This window comes from Siniperca chuatsi, linkage group LG13, assembly GCF_020085105.1.
Source record: "Siniperca chuatsi isolate FFG_IHB_CAS linkage group LG13, ASM2008510v1, whole genome shotgun sequence".
Taxonomy (NCBI): domain Eukaryota; kingdom Metazoa; phylum Chordata; class Actinopteri; order Centrarchiformes; family Sinipercidae; genus Siniperca; species Siniperca chuatsi.
In genome coordinates, this window is record NC_058054.1 from 20848882 (window position 1) to 20861750 (window position 12869).

The 12869-nt window shown below is 40.9% G+C and overlaps 1 protein-coding gene across 3 annotated transcripts in view; it reads left to right on the top strand.

The window, feature by feature from the left end:
- The window catches only part of LOC122887550 (low-density lipoprotein receptor-related protein 8-like), a 77246-nt gene that overhangs the window by 26005 nt on the left and 38372 nt on the right, over window positions 1-12869 (top strand). For all 3 annotated transcript variants that reach the window (XM_044220869.1, XM_044220868.1, XM_044220867.1), the window contains exons 3-4: window positions 1127-1249; window positions 10897-11025. In XM_044220869.1, coding sequence (XP_044076804.1) covers window positions 1127-1249; window positions 10897-11025 — 252 coding nt within the window. The remainder of the gene's footprint in view (window positions 1-1126; window positions 1250-10896; window positions 11026-12869) is intronic.

A 12869-nucleotide genomic window follows, 5' to 3' on the forward strand; every position in this document is an offset into this window, starting at 1 on the left:
GATGCAGCCCATTTGGACTAACTTAAAGTATAACTCCTCCACTATGTTCAAACTAATGCTACTTTTGAACTTACAGTTACACTTTTTGCCCTTTGATGCCAAGGTCAAGAAAGAGCAGCAGTTGGAGAAGTGCGAGCAGGGTTAGATTAGTGTGAGCACAGCAAAAAAGACTCTTGAAAATCACTGCCTGCTCTCTTTCCTTACAGCCCCTCAGCTAAGCTTAAGCTCCCTGCACATCTCTAAACGCTCTATCTAATTTAAAGCATCAGAGCCAAGATGGGGCCATCTTAGGAACAGTTGCGGTTGTGTAACAACACCGCAGACCTCAGCTGAGGGCCTTTTAGCCAGTGATTTATTAGACTGTACTGCAGGTCCTGCTGGAGTAATAGGCTGAGGAAATTAAATGGCTCTGACCTCTGTCTGCTTCTGGCTCTCTGGCCGAGCTTGCAGCCTAGTTGCTACAGGTGGAGAGTGTGTTTTGTGTGTTTCTCTTTGAACACAGAAGGTTAGCAAGATTTGGGTAGCAACCGTGATAAGCTCTGGGCTATTGCGTGAAAGTTTTGATCACTCTGTTTTCTTCTTTCTGTGTAAACAGGCCTTTTCCTGACATGTTTTTTGATTTTCAAGTCTCAGCACGCTTGACATGTTTATCAGCCCGTGGCCTTGCTGGCTTGTAGCTTTCTGTGGTAAACAGGTTTGGGAGGTAAAAGGTTTAACCTCCCCAAGCTCACAGCGTTCAGCAATCAGCATCCATTTCACTGCTCTGTGATGGAAAACCTGAAGGAGAGATTAGATTTTTGGAGACCAGCAGATGGAGGGAGGGGAGGCAGAAGGGGGGAGGCAGACGGGGGGTGGTGGGGTGGTGGGAGCACAATGAGAAAAAGTCAAGAAAATAGGGAAAGTGGAGATAATGAGTGAGAGCACTGGAGTGGGCTGCATAGGAATAATGTAAAAGATGATGAGCCTGATTCCTCTGATGATAGGGATGATTGCTGGGATTCAGATAATGTGACCAGTTTCATGACAGTCCTACTGCAGACTGACCATGCTCTTACCCTGTCGTATTGTCTTCACACGTCCTATTCTCATTGTTATTCTCTGTCTGTGTTTCTCTCTCTCTGAGCAGCCAGGAAGACATGTGCCCCCGCAGAGTTCGCCTGCTTAAATGGCCAGTGTGTCCCGGGACGGTGGCGATGCGACGGGGAACCAGAGTGTCCCGATGGCTCTGATGAGGCAGAGGAGACCTGCAGTGAGTGAAACCAATCATGTCTGTTTTTTCAGACTTTAATCTTTGCTTTAGTCTTGTGAAATGCTGCACATTTTTATCTCTTCAGGCCTAAAAATATGTTAAAATGAAACATGCAGCCTGAGGCGAGGGGTTGCAAGTAGATGTTAAGATGTCACAAGCAAAACAGATCCAAACTGCTTTATTTGGAGGTAAAACCAAGTGAATGTCAGTTATAATCTCTCTTTGCATAGGAACATTTTTGCAACAGTTGCACCAGGAAGTTGTTCCATAAACTGTGGTAGATGTTTACAACGGGCAGTTTGCATAGTAAATATACCATTCCCCTTTTTCTTTCGAATATATTTAGCTGAAACCTGTATGATTGTCAGACTGCTTGTGCTTCTTGCCCATTAGACTTCTTTTTAGTGATGTCACTGCGTTACCAGATCTCAGCATTTAACGATGTTGTTATTGATAGAAATCATGGACAAAACAACAAAAATATTAACCAGGCCGTATGAAACTGGAATTTCCCTTTATATGCTTTTTTCTGAATCAGTGTCTGTGTTGTTTTTGATCTCAACTGGAGCATCTAAGAGGCACAGTGGGATCTACTGCTACAGTCGATCAGATGTTTTACACTAAAAAAAAGAAGGCGCCGTGGCTGGCGAAACATGTTGCCATTTTGCGTTTTGCATCAGGATAGCTGTCACGCCATCACCTCCTTTTAGACAAGATTTAATTTGACTCTCCTAAAACATGTATTCAGGTTGCTAATTTCCCTTATAATCTTGCCGTTCAGCCACCTCGCCTGCCTTCACTCGCCCACGCACTTCAATACTCAATGCTGTCTGATGGCGAGTGCAAGAAAGGCCTCGATTACCTCTCTGCCAAGCTGTTAGAGCCAAGGATCTCTGGCTGGCTCACTTTAGTCTGTGCCAGTCTAGCGCACCCACACACTGGCCCTGATGGGGGTTAGGTGAGTTGACGTCTCCACAACCAAGCAGGGGCTCAAGAGTGGGAGGCTTGAACCAGTTATGAATTGTTTTCTTTCTTTCTTAAATGCTAATTTCTTTTTCTCCCATGGATGCTTGCTTCTCTCTTGGGGTTACAGAAATCATACAGAGCTGAAAGGACTGCACTGATAAGTAATGATGTCTCAGGGAAAAGCAGAGAGTATCTCCTCACTGGAATATAGCGCCAGAAATTAGTTAAACTGAACAGGTGTTCCAATCCTACCAGGTCTTCATCGAGCAAATGTTATCCTCACTGTAATACATTTACAGTGAAACAAGATCTGATATCATACACCACACTGCTTCTATTTATTTTTAAGTGTGGTAAGATCTGCACATATAAGGAGCCAAAAGTACACAGAGGCAGTGCTGTTGCACAACATTAACTGCCCCATTATTGCAAATGTAGGATTATTCAATGTAGGAAATTTTGGAATTTTACAACATATTTGAAATCTAAACAGTTAACTTCTCACCCCAAAAAAGTGACACATGAACATCAGCTTATTGCTATGAGTGACTGGGTCCTACTTGAGCAAACAATTCTTCTACCAAAGTTGGATCATTTTTGTTTTTGTCTTTTTTTTCCTGTGCTCTTCTCACTGGTTTGAACTGGTCTCAGTTGGAACGATGTGATGTCACATACTCTTGTGTCACAGTATAGCAACATTTGAATCAGAATCCGATGACAGTTGGTGGGTTGTTTGGTCACTGTCAATCAAATCTGATCAAACTGCACCCACACAGGCCTGATGAAACAGCTTAGTTGAGTTTTTGAGTGTTAAACAACCATGAATATTTAATGTTATGTAGAAATACGAAAGATTTGAAGCCAAGTTTTGAAAGGCTTTAACAGTTTTACATTTGGCTGTCTGCCCTCACCCATCGCCGCTGTTTGATGTGAAATACATGCTGGGATACAGCGCTTGTCTGCCCCAAATTCACACAAGTCAACTCCCAAAGCTGATAAATGGACACTTAGACTGTACTTGGCTAAATGTGGACTTTGATGTGGACTTGATGACAAGTGAAAAGTCACCCGCAAATTTGAGAAGATGTAACTGCCATTATCACAGTTACAGGATGATCAGCCGTACCACGATACCAGAATACATTCTACCAAATAAAATTATTCAAATCCAGTAACCGTTTATAACTTATAGCAGTAGGATTCAAGAGGAGAACTTTCTGATGCTGATAATGGTATTGTGTAACCTGTTTGAAACTGATATTTTGGGTCTACCCACCATTATCATGCTTTGATCTTTAGACTCTTTCCTAAAGTTATTGTGGGAGGGAATTAAAATGCATCAAGCGGAGCAGGAAATGAATCAAGAAAAAGCCGAATGAACCTTTCAGAGGATATTCATTCTAGTTTTGATACATATTATTGGCTGTGGATGTGTGGGTCGGTTTGATGAATAATGTAGCAGCTGAGCAAAGCTTCTAATGTTACCCCCTGAAAGTTGAGTGCAAGGAGGGAGACATAAAGGGACCTCTGAAGGATAACAAGTTTATATTGGAAATCCAATTAAAGATAAATGAAGAAAGGATTTATCTCTTGGCTGCAGAATAAAGAGATAGAGATCTGGGCAGAGAAGAAAACCATTTATATGGAAATCTCATATGTATTCATATGATGTTGTAATGTAAACATTTTCAGCACCAACAGTGAACATTTTTTTCAAGATTTTTAATTCTCTCTGCAAAAAAATAATCAGTATAGATTTTCGTTGTACCAAGCATTTGTTTTACCAAGTTACCAAGTATCTTTTTAGGTGTGGAGTGATATTTGTTATCTTTTTACTGTGCTGTCCTCCTCCTCCTCCCTCCTGAAAGTCAAACTATAATACAGGTAGTCCTCACCACTGTTCGGATGAGGAGTGTCAGATCGAGGCTGCATCCTGAACAGAGGGACTGCTAATGAGATCCACTTCATCACAGCTGTCTTTCAGTTTGAGTGGATCCAACTGTGCCATATTCACACTGAAGAGAAAAGAGAAGGAAAAAAATATGACTCAAGGATGGACATTGTGTGAATATGCATGCAGCATCTTAGGCAACAGCAACCAACATACTCTTGAATGGCTCTCTTATCATCTCATTAACCTTATTTCACTGGTAAATGACCTGTCTGTGGCAGCCACAACGCGAACTGTACATCTGTCAGGGAAAACCTCTTGATGTGCTGTATTTTTCTGATTAGAGTGAAGATGCATAAAACAACCTCTGACATGAAAATGTAGCTTATCCAGGCTGAAATGCCACCAGCATCAGCGTTTTGCTTAACACCCCAATCCCATGCAACACTTCACTTTAAAGTCAAAAGCTACCAAGCTTCACATTTATCAATTAAACTTTGCTAAAGTGAGTCTTGTTTTGCTGTCTTAACAGTGGAGGGAAGGGCGGAATTTCACACAGACTGCATCCAATCTTTAATGTGATAGAGATATGAAATTTGCCGTTATGTAAATAGCAGAGGCCGCTGACTGCACGATGGTTTTACACTGGTTAATTACTTATAGCACATCATACACCTTAATGCATCATGCTCCAGGTATGCTAAAGCCTGATAAGCCAGGCTGTACTCTCACATGCGGAAAACCCTCATCTTGTTTTTCATTCAATTTGCCCCCCAGCTCTCCTGTACTTTCTGTCTATTTCAGTTTCACATGTGCACAAACATACAGTACGCACTCACATTTGCACACACACACACACACGGCTAAGACTTTTTGGACTCGATGCTGCAGACATCTGTGCGACAATCATTCTGGCTCACTGAGTGGATTCCCAATTACACGCTGGAGTAGCGTTACACTGCCGTATTAAGAATTCAGATTCGGGCCGCACAGAGTTACTTGCGAGCGCTGAAAAATGAATGACTCTATGGAGAAACGTGAAGCGCCAGAGCTCATAGTTTTTGTATTAGATTAATGTGTAATCAAGGAGGAACTGGGCCACTGCAGCCATGCTGTGTAGCGGCTTCTCTGCTCCCTGGCCAAAGCAGTGGCATTTTTAATGCGCTCTTAGTTGCCTAAGTCAGTTTTAAGGATTTAACATTTTTTGCTTTCTGGCAAAATTGCTGAGTTCAGCTCAGTTCTGCGTGTCAGTTTGTCCTCTTTGCTTTTAAATTCATTTCTAGGAGTTGACAGGTGTAAGGGAACTTGTTTGATCTTTCTTGAGGAGTCTTTCATTATGCGAGGACATAACCCTGAACTGGCGTATATTTGCCAAATGTGGACTATTCAAACAGATGGAACTTTTCTTTTTAAATCCACCATATTGTGTTTTCAATTTGTTCTTTTAAGTGTTATGTAATTATTTAGTGAATTATAGATATTTCTCTGAAAGGGGTTTTGATGAAAACTTTTTCTATAAACCTCTTTAGAGATACTAAGCTCTAAAAGCCTCACTTTTGTATTGACTTTATAATAGGGAAGATTTTCTTTGTAAAGATGTTTGCATTGCACATACTGGATGCTACAGTTCTGTGTGTTTAATCCTTTGGATTTTCTTTCATGTGGAGATGTGGATTGTCACTGTAGGTGCTATGAGAGAACTGTTTGTCAGTAAATTTACTGTAGGCTGATAATGTCGCTAATAAAAATATAAAACACACACACACACACACAGATTTATAGTAAATTTGCTATGTGGCTCTTATGCCTCCCATTCTAAATGTTGTTTTTCTGACTCTTCTGTCTCCTCTTTCATACTTTGCTGCATCGTAAATTGTTGATGTGTCACTATAAAAGTAGGTTTACCTTCAGAACCTGGTTCTTTTCCAAATTACTATGTGGGTAAACCCAGAACCACGGCTGACAATTTTGAGGATAATACTTGTAATTCATAATTTAGTTTCATAGTTATTTTCTTTGTTACATAAACACTTAAGATAATAGAGTTCATAAGAGTAATCATGTGCGCTTCACCTGCGCAGAGTTTCAGTCGGGTGTTGAAATGTGTTAAATGTGTTTGTTTCCCCAAAACAAATTCAAGACATTTGTCGGCTTCTGCAGTTTTGTCAGTTTTGAAAATACAATTCAGCAAGATGATCAAGAGATATGTTCACAAGACAATAACAGTAATAGATGACACTAGGACTGCATCTGCATCATGATTACTTTATTATCTGTCAATTATTTTCTTGATTAATCATTAAGTCTTGAACAATGTCTTAAAATAGTGAAAAATGTCCATCTCAATTTCCTAAAGCCCACAGAGACATCTTCAAAAGGTTTCTCAGTAACCCAGATTACAATCACATTAGCCAAAGAATTTTTGCTTGAAAAATTACTTTAAACAATTCCCAAAATAGTTGTAATTAATTAATTTTAATTGCGATTAATACATTCTCTGTCAATCAACAAATTGATTAATTGACTAATGTCGATTGCAGCTCTAGATGACAGTAAAGTTTGAACAGTAACCTCGTAAAAATCAAATCATAAATAAAAACTGAATTAAAAAGAAGGGTGGCGTGGTGGCTCAGTGCTTAAGGCTGTCACCTACTAGCAAGAAAGGGGTTTAAATCCACTAAGTTGGCTAAACTGTCCCTCGGCAGTGTGTGTGAATGCTTGTCTATGTGTTAGCCCTGTTATAGACTGGCAACTGCCCAGGGTGTACCCGTTGCCCAATGTCTGCTGGGATTTGAAAACCCAAAATACATGGCAAAATATTTAAAACTGCTAATATATTAATCTGGCTTTATTCAGCTGATGAAGTCACATTCAGCTGATGAAGTCACATTCAGGGAGCTCAGGTACAGCACTTGATATTAAGCAGAGGTGCATGCCACAGTACATTACTTGCCAATGCAATTTGCTGATATTTTCCATCTTGTAGTTTGCAAGCAGCCAGTGTTCTCCGCTGTACCAGATCTATAATTCAGAGAGGAGGAAATGGCCACGCTAACCCGGTTTAATGAAGCAGTAAATCTGACTATGACTCATGTTTATTGGAGCGTTTTGTGCCCTTTTTAGCTCTGAGGCAGAGAGGCTGAGTTATCTCCTTCACCATCCAGAACCTGAACATTAACATACACAGGTGTACATGCTTGGGAAAGGGCTTATAGTACACAAACCCATGTAGATGCACACATAGCCACACAGACCCCAAAGCCTTTTAGCTCTGGCAGTTGAAATGGAGGGCACAGGATTAATCAATAATGAGTGGTTAACAGTAACAGGTTACTAACTGGAACTAGCTATAAAGACAGTTCAGGCTGTCACAATATGCTGAGTGCACAAATTCACATGTAAAAGCTGCCATGAATTGGCTGTAGGATGAATCACCACTGTACAATATCTGTTAGTAATTGGAAGCAGCAAAATAGACAAAGTGATAGGAATAGGCTGCAAATTATTACTTCGGGAACTACATGCGATGCTGTAGTTTGGTGTTACATTTGTTATGAAGCCGTGGTTCATTATATCAGATCAGTTTAACACATTTTTCAGCTCCATAGTGCTTATTAGGCCCCACTGTATCACAGTATTACACCACATGCCTGGTGACAGCTGACAAACTGAAGAATTTCTACACTTCTTCATTGAAAGCCAGGTTTAGAGTAAAAGGCTGTCAGCAATAACAATGTCAATTTAGATGGTCAAATATAAAAACTAAAGCAATTCCACCATTGCAGTGTTGAGATGAGCACTGCCTTGTGTCTGTGAAAGGTGATGAAGTCTAAACAGATCTTCTGCCAAAACGCCACAGTGGAGATGAATCCTCATTTTTCACTCACTACAGCCAGGCAGTCAGTTTGTCTGTGAGTAAGTGGCTTTTATTATGTTGCCTCCTTCTCAAGCAAAACCCCATTACCCATGTCTTTATAAAATCAGAGGTTTCACTAATCAATAGCTGTCATGAGGAGCAGCGAGGTACCACTACTTTGTCATGGCGAAGTTTGTCTTCTCTGTTTGGATTTGGGAGGAACAGAGCTCACGCTTCGTTAAAGAGTCATCAGTTAAAAGGACAGGACAGCTCGCCCTCCACTTGGTGGATTCAGATTCTGCTCCAGTCTGCGCTTTGCATGCCTTTCCTCCTTCATCTCTTTCCACTTGGTATGGATGGCTTTGATTTTGCTTTAGGATAAGAATCTGAAAGGTCATGCAGCAGTTTGTCTCTTCATCCGTTCCCCCTTTATACAGTATCTTGCTCTTGGCGTGTCTCCCTTCTTATGGATCCTTTTTTTCCTCAGAAGCTGTCTTCTGTATTTCTCCTTTTTTCTGCTCTGCTCTCTCTTTCACCCTTTCTTTCATTTTCTCTGTCTGTTTCCTGTTTTCTGTCAGTTCCTCTTTGGAGCTACATTAGTTTGAATTCATTCAGGCAGCATGTAATTTCCTCTCTCAAAGATTCCACCTCCTCACCTATTTCATCTCAGACATTTCTAAGAAATGTTTCCTGTATTTCTTCCCTGACCAGCAAGTCTGTCATTTGGTTTTCTGACATTACTCAGTTGTAATCATTCCTTTTAGCTAATCATTCCTTTCCGTCTTCTGTTTACTCAGTCTTCATTAAGCTTGTTTGCTCACTTGAAAATCGTGTCTGGAAAGAACTGCCAATTTTTGACTGAAAAAAACATATCAATTTAGCAATGACGCAGGCAACATCAAAGACTGTGTATCTTTTGCCTTGGTAATACACTTTCCAAACTTCCTTGCACATGAAACAAAGAGAAGAAATGAAAAATCTCTTTTATAACTCATTCACATACGTAAGTCATGAGGGAAATGACAACTTTGCCAGAGCTGGCAGGTGGAAGAAGTTAACTGCACTCCATATCACTCCGCTTATTTCCAGCGGGCGGGGGCAGGATCTGGCTGCATCAGCCATTCTCACTGCTCGGTCTCCCCAGGCACCAGCTGTCTCAACAGCCACACAGAAATGAAGGTCTGAAAAATGTACCTTCCTACTCAAATGACATGTAATGGTGGTTACCTTACCTATCTGCCAGGCTGATTATGTCAGCCAGTATTAAATTATTGCAAATCTCTCTGTATATGTTGGCCGATAAGTAACAAGGAAGTGCACACCACTCCATTCACTACACTAGCTCCCTGTTGCAGCTCTCATCCTGTTCAAGAGACTGGTGCTGGCCTACAGGGCAGTGAAAAGAATGCGTCCTGGTGGCCTAGCGGTTATGCTTGCATACCATATCGTGGTTCAATTCCAGCTGGGGACCCTTATTGCGTGTTGCACCGCTCTCTCGCACTGTACTGTATGTTTCCTGTCTGTAACTACACTGTCACTATAGCAAAATGCCAACAAAATAACCTTAAAAAAAGAAATGCTAAAGGTGAGATTGAGGTAATTTAGAAATAGTGTAGCCATTACGTAGTTTGTCTGCCAGTGAGCACTGCCAAGACTATTTTTCAGCTGTTAAAGGTCCAGTGTGTAGTATTTTGTGCCACCTAGCAGTGAAATTTGAATACTGCTTTCCTCACCCGCCCCTTCAAGCGTGTTGGAGAAACTACTGTTGCCGCGAAACTCGTGAAAAACACGAATGGCCCTATCTAGAGCCAGTGTTGGTTGGTTGGTGTGTCTGTTCTGGGCTATTGTAGAAACATGGCGTTGCAACATTAGGCATTAGGCTTATTCTAAGGTAATGAAAACACAATGATTCTTATTTCAGGTGATTTTATACACTAATGAAAACATATAAATATTCAATTTCTGTCAATAGCTCCTCCTAAATGTTACACACTGGACCTTTAAATGCCCCCTTCAGTCTTTAATAACCAACTTTAATGGATCCTTATAAAATACTTATGGTATGTTTTGAAAAGTAGGTTTTTGTGTTGAAGAACTTGACCTGCCATCATGAGAACATTGATATTGTCAATTGCATCTTGGTCAGAAACCAATAAAAAGATGAAAAGTCAAAATGAATATTGGCTAAAATAGGGTTATCTGATTTTTAAACACTCAAATATTGATATTGATATTAGCCTTCAAACTCTGGTGACACGTGGCAAATACAGCAAATACACTAATCTTTTACAAGGCATTATTATTCTGACTTGAAAGAAAGGGTTCTTTACCATATAACTGTAAAAAACTGCATTGCACTTCATGCTTGTTGTATAAATGATTTTATCACTGATATCACAGAATATGAATTTACATTGTAGTAAATTAAATAAAAGTACGAGTGCCAAAAAAGGTTGTGAACCATTGTTCTTAGATATAATATGAAAATAAAAATCATGAAAAAGATAAATGATTTGCCATGTAAGCTGACCCTTTGATTTAATTCTGGGAGGCTTAAGGCTGCACTGTAAGCAAAGATGTATAATTAACAACATGCTTCATATTAAACGCAACGTGTAATCTGGATCAAACCTACCCTGTGCCAACTACAGCAGATTGGCAGGAAGGGGGGGGGGCTGGGTTGTTCTTTTGCTTTACAGCCAACTGTGCATTTGCTTTATTTCATGATCTTTCTGCATGTCTCTTTGGAGGGAGCCCAGACAGTAAAATCAATTGGCCAGAGTGGTGGAGTTTTGGATGAGTTTTAACTGCATCGTGGGAGCGATAGAAATCGAATCCAGCGGTGTCTTTTAGTTGTTTTTGTTGCTTCTTTTATGGGACCATAAAACCACTGCAGTAATCCCCCTCCCCTATCTCTTTTATCTCTGCCCACAGGCAAACAGACGTGCCCTCCAGAGAAATTTGACTGTGGGGGATCCACCAACAAGTGTGTCTCGTTGTCATGGAGATGTGATGGGGAGAAGGATTGCGAGAACGGGGCGGACGAGGAGGACTGCGCGTCTGGTGAGTGTGTCAAAGTCGGCTGTCAGTTCTCTACCATAATGGAAATAACCTCAAATAAATACATGAAGCACTGTTTCTGTTGGTTTTACTTACATTTTTCGCACTAACTGCATTTCAAGAGGGTGTTTTAATTCAAGTAGTAGCAATGACAGATGTGAGAAGTGAATGACTTGACGTGGCTCACAGTCAGTAGAATAAGGAGAATCCAATTCCTCCTTTTTTGTATTTTATGGGGTTTCATCCTTTCTGATCTCACTTACCATCCAGAGGCTTGAGACATTAAAGCACAGCAGGGAACACTCTATATAATTAGGGATTTGAAGTGAGTTTGAGTTTTAAGCCAGCTGCACTCGACAACAAAGTCCCCTTTGATGTGGAATGATTTTTGGTGGGGAATATCAGATATTTGCAGCTTTCTCCTGATATCTGGAGGTTTCTGTCATCCCATGTTGAACCTTGAGTCTTTAGCCTTTCCACTGCAGGGCTCTCAGAACCATCAAAAATGACATCACCTCCTACCCAGCCAATCAGGCAACTCAACCGTGCGTTACCCCCACCCCCCGCCCCCTGCAGGGACTATCCTTGCCCTACTTCTGAGGCGCCGTGAAGAATTGGCTTCTTCTTTTCTCTCTCTCCTTTCCTCTTCACGTCAAGAAAAATTGATTGAGGCAACAGAGCTGTATGGGGTGTGGTGTTTGGACTTTGAAGATTGTGCAAAATGGCACGTGGCGGCAAATGCACAGGAAGAGAAAAAAGCCATCTCCTTATTATCCTATATAAATGATGTTGTTCGTTTTTCAGGCATCTGCTCCCTGTCAGTTGTTTGTGTGTGGGTGTTGAGACTGTGACTGGCTGGCGTCTAAGCAATTCATGTTTATTTGTTAAGAATACACACAATTTTGAGGTTTTATTTAGAGAGGATGCCAAATCAATTTGTCATCAAAAACATAAATCAGAAAAATTGTCTTCTTGAATAGATATTTACCTTCTCCTCCTTGAAAGATACCTGCTTTTAATTTGTCATGCAATAAAGATATTTTTTGCCTGCAAATAGCCTTTCAATGACCCCCCGTCTCAAAGTGGCCCCACACACTCACGCCAAAGCAAGTGGTAGTGATTCCATTGCCTTTAGATCTAATGCCTTCCTAGCTTTGATGGCTTTTCACTGTGCTGTCCACTGAGACCCATTCTAGCCTGTGCTAATCCTTTTTTCATTCTAATGTCTGTATTGATGTGGCAGTCTTAAGCCTCTCAGTAGTGACATGAGGGCAGGCAGCAGGCTGCCGCCCACCCATGCAAAGGCCAAAATCCCCCCAGAGGTAAATGCCATCCAGCGTAACCTGGAGGGAGAAGTTGACTCTGACACCAGCACAGCACAGTGCTAGATAACATCGTGAATTAGGCCTATTAAGTGCTGCTCAGGCCAGTTTATCTGAAGACTGATTAGGCCCAATGCCAGCCTGAAAGATGATGTCTAAATAGAGGGCAAGAAGCTTTTAAATGTTGCCTCACTGCAGATCAATCTGAAGGTATCAAGCATTGATTCTTCAGTGTTATGTTTGTGGTCCAGCCCAGTGACCTGAGGAGTGATGTTCATATTGGACATTGCTGCATTACATTTAAGTCCAATACCAAGGGTCATTGCAGGAAGTAGTCTGATGTTCATGAAGCTGAAAAAAGTGAGGTTAACTTGTTTGCCTAAATTCCCTCATTGTCTCCTATTAGAATTTAACAAAGCTTGCTTTAAATATTTAACAATAACGAGGAGTTTCCCTTATTTTAAGTGTTTTAAGTCCTAAACCTAACCAGATCTTACCCATAGTGCCATGACTGGCTATTATAGG